The sequence below is a fragment of the Rhinoderma darwinii genome, chromosome 1 (assembly GCF_050947455.1).
Source record: "Rhinoderma darwinii isolate aRhiDar2 chromosome 1, aRhiDar2.hap1, whole genome shotgun sequence".
Taxonomy (NCBI): domain Eukaryota; kingdom Metazoa; phylum Chordata; class Amphibia; order Anura; family Rhinodermatidae; genus Rhinoderma; species Rhinoderma darwinii.
In genome coordinates, this window is record NC_134687.1 from 170,725,801 (window position 1) to 170,743,871 (window position 18,071).

Consider the following 18,071-nt stretch of genomic DNA (forward strand, 5'->3'; position numbering starts at 1 on the left):
GCCGCAATACAGACAGAGTTCAGAGGTGCGCCTGCGCTGTTTCTCCTGATCAGACAGTTTAAGCCGATCCACCTGCATCGGGACCTCGGACGCAGCAGAAGAACAGGGCAAGAGGGGTTGCTGGAAGTTGAGCGCCAGTCTAGGAAGCCGTCTCTCATGAAGAATCTCTTGGGATCTCTCTCTGAGCTTTATGTTCACGCGGCTAGCCAGCTGAATCAGATCATCCAGGGCAGCTGGGAGATCTCGAGCAGCCAGTTCGTCTTTGATCTCAGGCGATAGGCCATTCCAGAAGGATGCTACCAAGGCTTCATTATTGCAAGACAATTCTCCTGCCAGAGTCCAGAACTGGATGGTGTATTCGCCCACGGAGACGTCCTCCTGACGCAGGTTAAAAATAGCAGTAGCAGCCGATGAGGCTCGTCCAGGCTCCTCAAATACGGAACGGAACAACCGCACAAACCCCAGGAAGTCTCTGGTCACGGGTCCCTGTCGTTCCCAGATTGGGTTCGCCCACGCCAGGGCCTTGCTGGCGAGTAGGGATACAATAAAGGCGATCCTGGCTCCGTCCGAAGGAAATGCTTGGGCGTGCAGAGTGAAATGGATTTGGCATTGGTTCAGGAACCCCCTGCACGAACTTGCATCTCCATGAAACCGTGGTGGCAATGGCAGCGAGAACCGAGAGTCCGAACTGGAGCTGCCAGGAGGTGTAGCTGGAGGGTTGATCGGAGGAGTTTCACTAGGAGCGATGACGGAAGAAACTAGTGCACCAAGATGCTGCGCCATGGAGTCTACTGCCACAATGAGTTGATCCTGTCGCGCTTGCAGATACTGCAGGTCTGCCTGCATGGCTTGGGAGGATGACAGACTCTTGACTTGGCCAGCAGGGTCCATGGCCTGAGCGTACTGTCACGGCGCGGGGTGTGGACCCACTGGGCCGTACCGCGTAGCGGGGTAGCAGCTGGCCAACTAGGTAAAAAACAATGTCTATAGTTCAAAACGGGTACCTGACGCAATAGTAGACAGTGGCAGGATCACGACTTGGCTTTCACAGCAGGTGACGCCGTGGATTCAGCGGGAAGGCACGACTTGGCTTTCACAGCAGGTGACACCGCGGATGCAGCGGGAAGGCACGACTTGGCTTTCACAGCAGGTGACGCCGCGGATGCGGCGGAAGACACGACTTGGCTTTCACAGCAGGTAACGATAGTACGGGATACAGGGTACAGGCAGCAGGAACAGGCAACACTGGGAACTGGAAAACACTGGGAGACCTTTAGCAAGACAGACTAGGGTATACAACAATGCTCAGGCAAGGAACCAGTGGGCAGAGCTCATTTTTATAGTCCAGCAGCCATTTGGGCTAATAACTGATTACTGGCAGCTGGACGCGTACTGGCCCTTTAAGGCCGTGCACGCGCGGGCGCGCGCGCCCTGCGGGGAACGGCGCGAGGGCCCGGAAGACAGTGCCGGCGCCTGCCAGAGGGAGGAGGACGCCGAGCAGAGAGGTGTCCATGGCCGGGATCGTCAGGGGGTGAGTTAGAACAGCGATCCCCGGCCATGGACGTAACACAGGGTACTCGCAGGAAACTTACACAAACATGGGGAGAACATACAAACTCCATGTAGATGTTGCTCTTGGTTGGATTCAAACCTAGGACTCCAGTGCTGAAAGACAACCAGTCAAAGCTTCTCTAACGTCTTTCCGCTAATAGTAATAGATCTGGTGCTATAAAATACAGCACCAGATTTACTGGATAAGACGGCCACAATGTACAGGGGTGGCGAGCGCCATGTACGGGCTGAGCTGAGGCTGCTGTGTTTACATGTAGCTGCGAACAGTCAGTTGGGATCTCAGAAGTAATAAAAGATAAAAAAAATATTTTTAATACAAAGCAATTATAAATAGTTATATTTCTATCTCCTGTCACATTGCCACTTATGGCAAATAAAAAATATGCTTGAGCCTGGAAAACTACTTTAAAGGGAACGTGTAATCAAATAATTACCTATTGATTAAATCAAATTTTTAAGAATTTTGGTTGATTTCTTGTTTAATTTCCTTAATCCTAAAATGTTGTCGTTTTCACTGTGGCCACTGAGCCTCACAATAGACTGACACTTCCTGTTCTGTAGAGATGACTTCACAGCAGCCATCTCATTATTATCACAGGCAAGATTACAATGAAAAGTAACACCTATATATAAATAACACAGGATCCACTATTGACAATACTATAGGTGATGGACACAGCTCCCTCTTATCCCTCCTTGCATGATGATCTCTATACAGGTCACAGAACATGCCTAGAAAACTCTCCCATAGAAGTCAATGTGTCCCCTCCTGTTCACAGCTTTCTATGGTCCATGTTGCTGCTGTAAAGCATATCTCTAAATGCTGTTAAAGGGTAACTAAACGTTCAATAAACTTCTGACATGTCATAGTGACATTTTAGAAGTTTTTGATCAGTGGGAGTCCGAGCACTGAAACCCCCACCAATCGCTAAATATAAGCAGAAGCGCTCATGTGAGCGCTGAGCCGCATAGTTTCTGATCAACTTTTCTCGGAAAGCCAATGTAGCAGTGTACAGACTCATAGACTCCGGCCTTAGGATAGATGGCACCCCATGCAAAATTATCTTTCGATGCCCCACCCTATCATAAAAAAAATTCCCCATAAAAAAGTATAATGCCCGCCCACAATATAATGCCCTATATAGTGCCCCCACACAGTATAATGCCCCTTTAGTTCCCCCATACAGTATAATAATATTTAATAATATATTGTAAGCCCTTCAAGGACAGTATTTTGTCCTCAAATTGTGCCCACACAGTATTATGCCCTCTGTAGTGCCCCTACACAGTATAATGTCCCCTTAGAGTCCCCCACCCAGTAAAATGCCCCCCTCCTTGGCTGCCCCACACAGCCTCCCCTTGTAGCTAGTTCCCCCATGTAGATTGTGCCATACAGCCTCCCTATAGACAGTGACATAATCCCCCACCTCCTCCTTGTAGACAGTGCCATACAGCCCCCCACCTCGCCCTTTTAGACGGTGCCATACAGCCCCCACCTCTCCCATGTAGACAGTACCATACAGCCCCCACCTGCTCCTTGTAGAGAGTGCCATACAGCCCCACACCTCCCCCTTGTAGACAGTACCCCCCAAACAAAAAACATTGTACTCGCCTAGGCCCTGTTCCCATGACAAACTAAGCTGCTCCACAACACTGATGACGGGATCCGGTGACACAACAGCTGCAATTCTGCCCGGGTGCTTCTGAAACACAAGCAAGGGAAGGGAGCCAGCGCAGCGCCCCCTTCCACCTGCTGGAGTGATGCGCCCTGTGCAATGGCACAGGTCGCACACCCCTAAGGCCAGCCCTGCATAGACTTTCTATTGAGCCCGTACAGCGCTACATCAGTTTTCCGAGAAAAGTTTCACTGTATGGTTTTCATTATGAAAAAGAAAAATAGGTAATATGTTCCCTTTAAATAGTGATCATGAGGGTAGAAATATTTCTGAGCTGTCAATAATAATGATGTTGAACATACCAATCAGCATCTCCACAGCCTAAAATATGTTCCCCATTCAATTACACAGCAAATGGAGATAAGAAATAATTTAATGAGAATACTATGAGTAAACAGAGGGGAGGACACTTCTCCTGGTGCTGGTTCACACCACACATCCCCCAGTCCGGGACAGAAGAGGCCTGTATTTGTCAATGCCACTTGGACCTTGAAAGGAGAGAACGCTATTGACCCTTTGGCCTATTGCCCTTCTCTTATTTGCAAATACAGCTTGTGGAAAAGTGCATATTAATACTGCTCACGATGAAAGGGTGTGAGGCTGACAAAGCTGCACCTATTCCATGAGCCCCATAGTAGCAGACTACCTGGTATAGCTGGTGCCCTGGGACAGATACAAATGCATGAAACAGAAAATCAATTTTATATATATATATATATATATATATATATATATATATATATTTATATATATATGTGGTTTTACCATATAGACTCAAGGATGCATTGCAGTAGTGTTATATAGTGCCTATAACAGTACAACTGCACTAGTTGAGGCCATTTTCAAAGAAATTCAAGTTGTGCATATGTCATGCACGTAACGTTATTACCATAGAGGAGCGCCACTTCCTCTTCCTTTTTTTCCCCCAATTTATTTATTCAGGGTGTTCTTGACTTTCTCAGTGGCTTATCTCAATTGGTTTACAGTAAGAGTTAGCGTGTCTGCGATATGTTGCAGTTTTTTTTTTGTGATTCATATTTATGTTGTTTTTCATTATTTTTTCAGCTTGAAGTTACCCGCGTGAAGAAGACAATGTTATCACAAACAGACCTACAAAAAGAGAGACGTGCACAAGCCTCAGCCATAATGAGGGAGATTCAGGGAACCGGTACAAATACGTTTAATGTCATTTAAATCAGTTTATTTAAAATGTACAGTAAAGAATATGTTGTCTGTGAACAAACGTCCATAAATAATCTGTAAGAATATTGTTCTTCACCAGTAGCTGAGCCTTTTGTAGTTGTCTATTCGTGATCTATTTTCAGATGAACAACTGCTGTTATGGAATGAATCTGAGTAACAGCTGACAGTCTACTAGAATTGACTTTCATCTTTGTCTTTAGGGTTAACACAATAAAAAGCTTCTTACTAGGTATCTGGTGGTGGAAAACATATTACTGTAGATAAGATAAAATAGTATGGAAAAATACAAAAAACAGATTTACAGAATATCTGGTATTGTGTTATTTTTTAACCTTGTGAGTCAGGACTTTTAGAGACACTGCGTATTGTTAGTGTGAAAGGCAAGGAAAAGGTTACAGCTAGGGGTGGACTGATAGACTATGTTCATTCAGACATCAGGGCCAGTGGTAGACCCCACCTGAAGCTATTCTAGGTCTCAACCTGTCTTACTTCACCAGTAGTTCCAGTGTAGCCTGGATAGTTTAGTGTAAGCCATAAATATTCCCACCTGACCTGTACTGTTACATGTATAACCTTGACTGTATCTACTGTACTGTACAAGCAAAGTTAGTGCCTGCCTAGTGCAACACAGGCTTGGTAGACAGTACATAATTGGGAGCAAGTTACTGCATATGTTTTATCTTTTCTTCTTTTAGAATATGTTTTACTGACCACTTTTTTTCCAAAACAAACAGTAGTAAAGTGAATAATGACTTATACACATGAGCTGTATACATTATAATCAGTTATTATTGGGTTATGCTACAAAGCCAAAATGCAGCCATTCTAGTCATCTTACCAAAATAAAACTTCGGTATGTCACTAGTGCTGTAGTTCAACAGTTCTAGAGAAGGTTGGACACCCATTACAAGATAAGACTCTGTTGGTTAATAGATCAATCTGAGCCTCAACAGCTGCACTCTAAATGCATCACTTTGTATTTCAAGAACAATGGGAATCTGCAGAGGCTCTTCTGCTTTCTGCCATTGACACTACTTCACAATTAATTGATAGATTATAATGACTCATTTGGGCACCATTTTTTGTGTTTTCATTCAAGGATGGATAGTCTGAGATTCTCTTGTAGAATATGTTGACATAATCACAAATTCATAGTTCCCATTGCAGCAAAACAGCCCCAAATTATGATAATGCCAAAACAGCATAAGGTTCTAATGATTTAATGCAGTTTCTGCATTTCATGTAACTTTTTTTTTCGATTATTTAAGTAAAAAAATGTCAGTTTTGTCACATTCACAGGACATTGTTCCAGTAGCCGCCTGTCTTATCCAGGTAGTCTTTTAAAACTTTAAACAAGTAACAATGTTCTTGGAGGATAATGGATTCCTCAATGTTACCCTTCCATGCACCCAATTCATACTCAGTGTTTGCCTACAAGAGAGGCCTGCAGATTGTAGATGTAAATATGGCCCTACCCAGATTACATAAATGTTGTCTGTACTACGCAAAATTAGACAACAATCCATATGTCCTCATAACACATACTTTAATGGGAAGTTTAATCTTTTGATACTGAGGCATGCCAGAAGATGTCAGTGGTGTGCCCTGTGACACCCATTACCAGGGCCGCCATCAGGAATTTCAGGGCCCCCTACAGCTAAATTTTCTGGGCCCCCCTACCGTGGCACCGCCTGTTAACGGTACTCCGTCCAGCACTATATCATGGTACACAGGGCCGCCATCATGGGGGTATTAGGGGTACTGATGTGAGAGCCCCGGCCAAACCTAATTGAAAGGGGGGCCCGGCAAACATGCCGCGACTTGCCTTTGGTAGAAAAAAAACAGGCCCCTGCAATGGGGCCTGTTTTTTTCACCAAAAGAATGTCGTGAGCTGCGGGCCCCCCTTTCAATTAGGTTTGGCCGGGCCTCTCACATCAGTACCCCTAATAACCCCCTGATATCGGCCCTGGGTAGCATGGGGGTCGTCATGGGGGCCGTCAAACACCGCCGCCCGTGCGACCGATCGCGCGCACCCGCAAACTCCCGCGCATGCGCAACCGCGACCGCATGGAATCGCGCACTGAATTTTGAGGCAGATTTTGACCTGCCCGCACTATCTTGCCGCGTTTTTTGCCCGCGGCGATTGAGGACAGCAGACAAAAAACGCAGGGAAAAATGCATTTTCTGCCTCCCATTGATTTCGATGGGAGGTCAGAGGCAGAACCGCGGCAAGAAAGGACGTGCTGCTTTTCCTTTTTTCTGCGACTGGCTCCCATTGATTTCAGATTAAATCAATGGGAGGCGGTTTTGGAAGTTGTTTGGTGCTGATTCTGACGCAGTGTCCGAGTCAATATCAAGGCCCAAAAACTCTGTGAACTGGGCCTTATTGTTAGGGCTTATTCAGACGAACGTGTAATACGTCCGTGCAACGCGCGTGATTTTCACGCGCCTCGCACGGACCTATGTTAGTCTATGGGGCCGTGCAGACTGTCAGTGATTTTCATGCAGCGTGTGTCCGCTGCGTAAAACTCACGACATGTCCTATATTTGTGCATTGTTCGCGCATCACGCACCCATTGAAGTCAATGGGTGCGTGAAAATCACGCCCAGCACTTCCGCAGCAGTATAAACTATGAATGAAAACAGAAAAGCACCACGTGCTACAAAGATACAAACAGAGTGTCATAATGATGGCGGCTGCGCGAAAATCACGCAGCCACGCATCATACGCTGCTGACACACGGAGCTGTTATGGACCTTTTGCATGCACAAAATGCCACGTTTTTTAAGGAATTTTGAGGCAGATTTTTTTCGGCCTGCAAAATTCTCTGTGTGAACAGGGCCATACATAAACAGCACTTTGAGACACTTTTCTCACCGTGTCAGAAGAGCTGCTTCCACTCCAGTCCTCTTCAGGCGATGTCTCTCCAGAAAATGGCGAGGATCGTAGAACTCCTGCCGCCGCGCAAGAACTGGACTCCTCCCCCTCTCCTTACACAGCTACGCTCTGGAGAAGGAGGAGGAGGCGGAGGAGGAGGCGGACGAGGAGGCGGAGTCGGACGAGGAGGCCGAGGAGGAGGACGAGGAGGCGGAGGAGGAGGACGAGGAGGCGGAGTCGGAGGCAGGCCAGCAGGTAACTAGAATGTGCGCCGCTGTCCCTGTGTGGCTGTCCTTCCCAGTTGGCGGCGGGCACGAGCGGGTTGCGTTCCGGTGCGCCTGGTCGTTCGCGCGTGGGCGCACGCTTGCGGTCATGCGTGCGCGGGTGTGCGCTTGCGGTCATGCGGGTGCGCGCTTGCGGTCGTTCGCGTGCTCGAGCGCGCGCAAGCGGGCGGTGTTTCGCGGCGGTGTTTGTTGAGAGGTGGGCCCGCAGCTCACGACATTGTTTTGGTGAAAAGAACAGGCCCCATTGCAGGGGCCTGTTTTTTTCTACCAAAGGCAAGTCGCGGCAGTTGCCGGGCCCCCCTTTCAATTAAGTTTGGCCGGGCCCCCTACAGTAGTACCCCTAATACCCCCCTGATGGCCCATTACCACTAACAAACAGGCCACAGAGTTCTTCTAAGTGCCACATCCCTTTATTTCTGAGTTGGACATCCTCGGATCTCTAAGTTTGTCATAATTTTCCCCAATTCACTGCAATGCCATCGTATACAGATTACAGCTCCAATGTTACAGTCCTAATTTTCCAGAATAAAGCATTATCACCTGATGCTAGGAACAGAAATCAGAATCAATTGGTAGTTAAATACATACAGTATATCGGTTATGTGTCAAGTTAAAATTTTCTACTAATATTTGCATGCCTTTCCACGTACAGAGACGAGGAAATCCTCTAAATTATATAGTGAAAAAATATTATTTTTTCCCTACAACCTGACACATGATGAGACAAGTAAAATACATATCAGAGGTAACAATGTAGCACATCATTCAGGCTTATCCCTATTTTCTTTTTTTACCTGACGCTTATTCCATTACAAACAATCTTATGGAGTCTATGTATCACTATCAGAAGTGTCATAGGTATTTAGGTACTGCATATGGCCACTGGATATTTTTACAGTTTAAGGTGTGAATTAAGGAAGGGGCAATGTCGAGATAAACTGGACATATGATGAAATATAATTCATGGCTTTTCCAGTCCATCCACAAAATAGTATGGGAATAAGTCAACAATTCGAACATATTTGCCACTTAGCCCATCTTGATTAGCGTGTCGGGTATCTCCTTGGCACTTACATCTCGTGTTAATCCCAGGAGTTAATGTGATATCCACCAGAACAAGGCGGTGTGTAAGTGCTATCTAAATAAAGTAGAAGGTCTGTAAAGTACTCTACTACAGTCAGTAGCTTTAGCCAATTTTCCTATATCACCTGTTACCAAAAAACTAGAATCTAATATGGCTGTCTTATTTGAACAACTCCATTCTTATATTAGAGTCCCCCTGGAGACAAGTGGATCAGCTTATATATATAGTTGAATATTTACTTATAAAAGGTTGAAAAAAGACACGGCCATCAAGTTCAACCTTTCTCAGATCAATTCTATATAATTCTAACTTAAAGACAACCTGTCAACTCCCTTATGGTTCCCTCACTGAGGGCAGCATAAAGTAGAGATAGACACGCTGAAGTCAGCGGTCTGTCACTTATGTGCTAATGTTAAGTCGTTTTGTAGAGCTTACACTTTAATCCTTGGCAGTTAGTGGCCTGCGCAGCCCGGGAAGTGTCACGCTTATTCATGAACTGCTGCTCCCCCCGCCCGTCCGCCACTGATTGACAGATTTCCCCCTATTATTGTACATAAGAAGAAATCTGTCAATCAGTGGCGGATGGGCGGGGAGAGTGGTAGCACATAAATGTGACTCTTCTTTGGCTGCGATGGCAGTGCACTGCCAAGAATCAAAGTGTAAGTTCTTGAAGACTACTTAACCCCTTAGTGACCAGCCCATTTTAGGTCTTAATGACCAAGCTATTTTTTACGTTTTTCCATCGTCACATTCAAAGAGCTATAACTTTTTAATTTTTGCATCGACGTGCCGGTGGGGTGAGAGAGGGAGCTCCCTCCCTCTCTCCAAAACCACTCAGATGCGGCGCTCGCTATTGAGCGCCGCATCTGAGGAGTTAAACGAGCGAGATCGATACTGATATCAATCTTGCCCGTTAGAGCAGGGTTGCTACCTACCAGCTCTCAGCTACCTCTGGTAGCTGAGAACAGGGAGATTTAACAGATCCCTGCTCTATTTATTTATTCGAAGCAGCGCCGTAAAAAAGGCTATTGCATTGGAATAAAGCCCGTTAAACACTAATGGGCGGTCACTAACGGGTTAAAGAAGTATTCCCAGAAACAACAATGATCACCTGTCCACAGGATAGGTGATAATTGTCTGATTTCTGATTAACCGCAGTGAGGAGGACATCAAATGAAACAGCGGTCTGCTCCATTCAAAGACCATGGAAATGACGGAAACAGCAGAGCACATTGTCAGACACATTCTCGATCACCACTCCATTCAAGCTCCACCTTACTGTGGGGGCTGCAGTTAGGAGGAACAGGGGGTTAGGAACCCCGTTTTCGTGGTTTGTAGGGTTCCCAGCAGTGTGATCCCCAGCTATCAGACAATTGTCACCTATCCTGTAGTTAGAGGATAATTGCAGATTCTGGTCCAACCCTTTTAACATTAGTGCATCGGTGACAGATCGCTGTAATCAACTTGTCTGTCACTACTTTATGCTGTCCTCAGTGAAGGATGGCATAATGAAGTTGACAGGTTTCCTTTTAATAAATTATATCCATCAATGCCATTCGTCATTAGATGAGCATCTAGACACTTTTTTTTTTAATGCTGTCAAGGTATGCTATTACTACCTCTCGAGGTAGGATATTCCATAGTTTGACTACTTTAACTGTAAAGAACCCTTTCCTATTTTGCCTTTGCTTCACCTTTAAGGCATATACCCTGGTCCTTTGTATAGTTTTTATAAATAATATACTATGTACAAGTTCTTTTATTTGATATGGGTGTCTTTGTGTAAGTGGTCATTTTCGACATTGATAGCATGGAGCCTATTAGGGTATGTGCACACACACTAATTACGTCCGTAATTGACGGACGTATTTCGGCCGGAAGTCCTGGACCGAACTCAGTGCAGGGAGACGGGCTCCTAGCATCATAGTTATGTACGATGCTAGGAGTCCCTGCCTCACTGCAGGACAACTGTCCCGTACTGAAAACATGATTACAGTACGGGACAGTTGTCCTGCAGCGAGGCAGGGACTCCTAGCATCGTACATAAGTATGATGCTAGGAGCCCGGCTCCCTGCACTGTGTTCGGTCCGGTACTTGCGGCCGAAATACGTCCGTCAATTACGGACGTAATTAGTGTGTGTGCACATACCCTTATTGTTTTTAATCAACATCAGCAGTCTTTCAGAGAAGAAAGCTATGCTCAATGCTAGTCTCATTTAATGGAGGGTCCCAAGTAAGGAATCCCCTCTTTAGGGTATGTTCACACGGCCTATTTACGGACGTAATTCGGGTGTTTTTGCCCCGAATTACGTCCGAAAATAGCGCCTCAATAGCGCTGACAAACATCTGCCCATTGAAAGCAATAGGCAGACGTTTGTTTGTTCACACGAGGCGTATATTTACGCGCCGCTGTCAAAAGACGGCGCGTAAATAGACGCCCGCATCAAAGAAGTGACCTGTCACTTCTTTGGCCGTAATTGGAGCCGTTATTCATTGACTCCAATGAATAGCAGCGCTAATTACGGCCGTAATTGACGCGGCGTTCAAGCGCCTGCACATGCCGTTACGGCTGAAATTACGGGGATGTTTTCAGGCTGAAACATCCCCGTAATTTCAGCCGTAACGGACGCCCTCGTGTGAACATACCCATAAGATAAATATGTCACCTTGTTGTAATACCCAAACACAATATATGTAAATGGATTGTCTAAACCAGCTTTCCTTTTAGGGTATGTTCACACGTAGTCAACAAAAACGTCTCAAAATCCAGAGCTGTTTTCAAGGGAAAACAGACCCTGCTTTTCAGAAGTTTTTTTACCAACTCGCATTTTTCGCGGCGTTTTCACGCCGTTTTCGCAGCGTTTTTTACGTCCGTTTTTGGAGCTGTTTTCATTGGAGTCTATGAGAAAACAGCTCCAAAAACGTCCAAAGAAGTGTCCTGCACTTCTTTTGACGAGGCTGTATTTTTACGCGTCGTCTTTTGACAGCTGTCAAACGACGACGCGTAAATAACAGGTCGTCTGCACAGTACGTCGGCAAACCCATTCAAATGAATGGGCTGATGTTTGCCGACGTATTGGAGCCGTATTTTCAGACGTAAAACGAGGCATAATACGCCTCGTATACGTCTGAAATTTGGCTGTGTGAACATACCCTTAGGGTATGTTCACACGCTGAGCCAAAAACGTCTGAAAATACAGAGCTGTTTTCAAGGGAAAACAGCACCTGATTTTCAGATGGTTTTTGAGCAACTCACGTATTTCGCTGCGTTTTTCGCGCCGTTTTCGCAGCGTTTTTGTGCCGTTTTTTCGGACGTTTTTGGAGCTGTTTTCAATAGAGTCTATGAGAGAACAGCTCCAAAAACGTCCCAAGAAGTGTCCTGCACTTCTTTTGACGAGGCTGTAATTTTACGCGTCGTCTTTTGACAGCTGTCAAACGACGACGCGTAAATTACAGGTCATCGGCACAGTACGTCGGCAAACCCATTCAACTGAATGGGCAGATGTTTGCCGACGTATTGGAGCCGTATTTTCAGGCGTAAATCGAGGCATAATACGCCTCGTTTACGCCTGAAAATAGGTTGTGTGAACCCAGCCTAAGGGTATGTTCACACGGCGGGGGTCCGTAACGGCTGAAATTACGGGGATGTTTCAGCCTGAAAACATCCCCGTAATTTCAGCCGTACCGGCATGTGCAGGCGCTTGAACGCCGCGTCAATTACGGCCGTAATTAGCGCTGCTATTCATTGGAGTCAATGAATAACGGCTCTAATTACGGCCAAAGAAGTGACAGGTCACTTCTTCTACGCGGGCGTCTATTTACGCGCCGTCATTTGACAGCGGCGCGTAAATATACGCCTCGTGTGAACAGACAAACGTCTGCCCATTGCTTTCAATGGGCAGATGTTTGTCAGCGCTATTGAGGCGCTATTTTCGGGCGTAATTCGGGGCAAAAACGCCCGATTTACGTCCGTAAATAGGCCGTGTGAACATACCCTAACATTAACCATGAGATGCACATTTTATGAGGACATTTAGAAGAGAGTCTAACCATATAAAATGAGTTTGTACAGTTTAATATTTGTTTAGTGGACCAATCGCCATGTCAAGCATTGGAATGAATATGATACACGGCTCCTCACAATATATTCAGCTTGGTTTTTATTTTACATTGTACTAGACTCTATTAATCATCCTTCAGTTTTATTCCCTGTGTTGGATAGCATGCCAAAATATAATAACAGCAATGTTCACCTTCCTGGCAGCTACAATGACCTTGAGTTAATGAATGTATTCATGTGACCTTGCTTCGACCAGGGTCTACCAATGGAGATCACATGAGTAACTGCAAGGTTTCTTTCCAAGAATGTTACCTTCAATTAACTTCTACTTGCAACAATATTTGTATAAGTCTACAAACCAGTTGGAACTGGCAAATTATACTTCAAGGAATTCTGGCAAGTGTAATAGGTATAACTTACAAAATCTATTTAAAGGTAATCCGTCAGATTCTTTTTGGCTACTAAACTAATACCAGCACCGGGTAGGGGGACTAAAACATATGTGCAAACATACCTATGTGGCCGAACATAGACAGCAGTGTAGAGAAAAAAGAACTTTGATTGCATATGCAAATGAGCTCCCAAGTGCCCTGAGGGCTGTCCCAAGCCTGGCAAGTGCTCCGGCTCTCATGAGTGAACCCCGCCTAACACCTCCCCTTTGGTCTTGGTTGATGGTTCCACGAGGCATGCACAAGATCTTAGTGCCGAACACAATAACATAGCAGAACGGTATATCAGGGACTGCGGATTCACATTTTACCTGCTTCGCAAAGAGAGGGTACAGAGTTTATGAGCGAGTGGGGACATCTACTGATCGACAACTCTCTGTGGATGATTAAATATCTACTTGATTACGAAAAATTATACTGGGGCATTATACTGCCCTGTAGTATTGGATGTCATATCCTTATTTATCCTTAACCACAGTTGAAAGAAACTTGGACACTTGATTATGTTAGGAAATGTCAGTGGTTGGCAGTTCACAACTACTGTCTTCCTGTGGTAGGTAAATAATTACAGGAATGGTGACTTATAGTTTGTCACTATGCCTAGAAATCAATATGTGTCTACATTGGACCTCATCCATACTATACATGAGCCAGGGCTAGCAATTGTGAACCTAGTTGACTAATTCAATGATCAGATATATTTTACATTTTTAATATAAAATATGTGTTTACTTACTAGAACGTCAAATATCTGGGACCTAAAGAAGTCTGCATTTCCAAAAATTCTGCATAGTTAAAAGCAAACCTTGCATATCACACACAGATGGAAAACTTATACTCTTTCCCAACATACTTTGTATTACACTGAGCCATATAGAAATATGACAGCCGTGTCCCTGAATGAAGAAAGTGACAGATATAGAACAATGAAGAAAACACAGCTGTTACAAAGGGGTTAAATCTACTTTCCCTCTGCATTCTAGTCAGCCAGGCATTTAGCTGAAGAAGACTATATGCAGTGTGGTTTTTTTTTCTCACTTTATTACATTACAACCCTTATTTTAAAATGTATAAGATTGTTTCTCCACGGTCTACACGCAATAGCCCATAATGACAGAAAAATCTTGTTTGCAGAGATTTGTGTAAACTTATTTTAAAAAAAATGAAATATAAAATTTACAGATCCTTTAAGCTGTGTTTACTTCATCACATCGCCACATTTGATGCAAAGACTAGCGCTGCAAGAAGCACTATTCTTGCTGTCAAAATGACAGAAGCCACAACGGAATATCAAAATGATAAGAGAATGGGGTCCGTTGGGATCTGTCATGCGACGGATCTGGCACTGCGTCGCAGCTTACGTTATGAAGACAAGATTCAGATGTGAACATAACCTTAATCTTATTGGGTGTGACGGTACATACTTGGCACACTTTGACGTAGGGCTAAACCGGGGAGCGGAGTCTAATGGAACTCCAGGTATTCAACTTTTAACCCCAATACAGACTTCACTGTTTCCCAAGTTTTGAGGTGTTGGAGCATCAGTTTGCTTCTGACCGTGCATTAATTCAAGAGCCCCCTACAGGGCTAAGACACTTTAATAGCATGGGGGGAATAAGTAGATACAGTCCAGGACTGAATTAAGCAGCTTGAGGTGGTGGCTATTTGTGCCACGGGAGAAACTGGAGTAAATATGGCATTTAGGCTAGAATACACGGTCTTTAATATTTGTTGCTGCTGGTCCTAGAGGACATGTTGCCAAGATAGTTCTTGTGCCAGGTCAGGCACTTCCCAAAGGGGTACATCAGCGGGATCCACGGCCTGAGCAAATGGTCAGGGGTCCCGTGAATAATGAAGCTGTCATGGAGCCTGCAGAGAAGGATGTGACTCCATTGTGTCACCAATGGATTTTACATGGGGCTAAACATAGGGAGCGGAGTCTAAGGGTACACTAGCTATTCACTCTTTAACTCGTAACATTTAAAGATTTGTCCTGAAGCAGCTCCTGCGTGGTCTTGGCTGTATTCTTAGGGTCATTGTGCTGTTGGAAAGGGAACGTTCTCCCCATTCTGAGATTCATAGCTCTCTGGTTTTCATCTAAGGTCTCTCTGTTCTTTGCTCTTTTCATTCATCAATCCTAACTAGTCTCACAGCATCTGGAAAACATCCCCACAGCATGATGTTGCCACCACTATGCTACACTGTAGGTATCGCATTGGCCTGGTGATTATCGGTGATTATCCTCCAGACATGACGCTTGGCATTCAGGCCAAAGAGTTCAATCTTGGTTTTATCACTCCAGAGAATTTTGTTTCTCATGGTCTATAAGTCTTTGCCTGTAAACATGCTGTTAGATGTCTTTTACAGAGAAGTGTCCGTGTACCATATAGGCCGGATTGGTTGATTGACGCTGAGATAATTGTTCTTCTAAATGGTTCTCCCATCTCCACAGGGGAACTCTGGAGCTCTGTCAGAGTGACCATCAGATTCTTGGTCACCTCCATTAATGAAGGCCTACTTCCCTGATTGTTCCGTTTGACTGGCCTGCCAGCTCTAGGAAGAGTAGTTCTGAGCCTCCTCCATTTAAGATTGATGGAGGTCATTGTGTTTTTTTGGAGCTTTAATGCTGCAGCAATTTTTTGTACACTTCCCCAAATCTTGGCCTTGAGACAACCCTGTCTCGGAGGTCTACAGACTATTCCTTCAACTGGCTACATTTTTGCTTTGACATGCAATGTCAACGGTGGGACCTTATACAGGTTAACATGAAAGAACCCAGATTTTTATATTTTGTATTACGGAGGCACAATGCAGCAGAATAAGGAAAGTCGATGGATTTCAAAACATCTTGTCTGCAAATTGCCTATTACAGAGCCATTTTTACCCCACATAATACAATGGGCATTAAAATATGAATCGGTTATACAACCCAATTGTCCTATAATGGAGGAATACGGTTCTATAATAGGAGTTACTGATTGCCAAGGAGAGCTAAGGGAGGGGGTAGGAGAAACAGGATACGAGTGGTATTCCCAAAGGCCCAGTTTACACTACGTATTTTTACACTCATTTTGACGTGGAATCCGCATTGGAATCAGCAGCAAAAAAGTCTGAAACAACATGATTTGAATGTGAGGCGGTGGCGTGCTCTTTCTTGCCGCGGTTTTACCTCTGACCTCCCATTGAAATCAATGGGAGGCAGAGAAAGCGTTTTTTGCCCGCGGCTCTCAATGGCTCCAGGTGAAAAACGCAGCGACAATCGCGGAAAGAATTTGCAGGCAAGTCAAAATCTGCTTTAAAATTCCTGAAGGCAGGTTTTTCTGCCTGCAAAAAAAACTCTGTGTGAATAGGGCCTAACATACATATATTTATGTATTATGCATGGGCACAAAATATTGGCATACATACATTTAATAATACAGTATAATGCATATTAAAAAAAACAAAGTTTAATGTTAAAGTCCATGTATGAGAAACAAAAGGGGACAAATATAAAAAATAATCCCCAGATACTACAAAATGTATTATAAATGTATTACTTATGTATTAGGTCAGTGATGAACAACATATAACATAAAGATAAATAAAACAAACAAAGCAACAGAATGTACATGTAACCCAAAATATTCCAATAAAGTATAACTTGTCCTACAAAAAAATAGCACTCCATACGGCTATTGTCGCATTTAAGGGGTTTGTAGCACATCGGCAGCCCCCACGATGCGATCGAGGGGGTTGCCGAAGGTCGGCATGGCAAACGGAGGTTAGACAATGGCCTCCGGGTCTGCCATGTACGGAAGCCTATGAGGACCAGCCTCCGGTGGTGACAGTGTGCATCACAATGAGGGCATGTTCAGACGTGGCGGAAGTGCTGCAGACACTGTCCGCATCAATGCCGCACATAATCCGCGTTGCGGATTCCGTTGCGGATTTGGCTAAAATGTTAGGTAAAATGCTGCGGATTTGTCGTTGCGGATTCAGGTTCGGATCAGACCCTGCTCTCTTTCAAATATTCCATCCCAGTCTGGGTATAGACCTCGACACACATAGGTCCAGCCTTGATTCCGTGTGTTGCACTCACTATACCCTGCACTGGAGGTGTCTCACAATTTTGGACGGTTATGTACCTGAAAAACAAATAGACAGTACATATTGAAGTTTGATTTGTACTTATAAATAATGTTATATATGTTATATGTTTATCTTTGTTATAATGTTTACATACTGCAGATGCTGCTATTCAGACATCATACATACAAGTAAACTAGTGAAAACATGACATAAACATGTAAAGTTACTTACAAGGTTAATAAGAGTGGACACTTCCATATCCATTCGCCTATATCTGGCCATGGTAATAGCTCTATGTTCATGTAATAAGACTGGAAGGCGAAAATGGTTGTTTTCTCTTCCTCATCAGAATGATGAAATATCCTGTTCCTGAAATAAATCTGCAACGCGACACACAGCAAATCCGCAACACAAATTACGTCTGCGAATTTCATTGCGTAATTTTGAAACTCTATTGAAGTCAATGGGGAAATTCTGCAACAAGTCCGCAACAGACAGTGCATGCTGCAGTCTTAAAATTCCGCGCCACAGCCTATGTTCCGCTGCAGAGTTTTCCGCAACGTCTGCACGAAGTTAACTAAAAAGGTGTTGAAACCAATGGACAAACTGTCTGCTGCGGATTTCCACTGCGGACTGACCGCAGCGGAATTCCACAGCAACGTGCCCTGACAGTTAGGGTATGTTCACACGGCTTAGCAAAATACGTCTGAAAATACGGAGCTGTTTTCAAGCGAAAACAGCTCCTGATTTTCAGACGTTTTTGTAGCAACTTGCGTTTTTTTCTGCGTATTTTA

General features: G+C 44.5%; 1 protein-coding gene across 1 annotated transcript in view; it reads left to right on the forward strand.

Annotated features, from left to right (window-relative positions):
* Nucleotides 1-18,071, forward strand: part of MYOZ2 (myozenin 2) — a 109,090-nt gene that overhangs the window by 14,121 nt on the left and 76,898 nt on the right. The window contains exon 2 of the mRNA XM_075849745.1: nucleotides 4,314-4,416. Within this exon, the coding sequence (XP_075705860.1) occupies nucleotides 4,341-4,416 (76 nt within the window). The 5' untranslated portion in view covers nucleotides 4,314-4,340. The remainder of the gene's footprint in view (nucleotides 1-4,313; nucleotides 4,417-18,071) is intronic.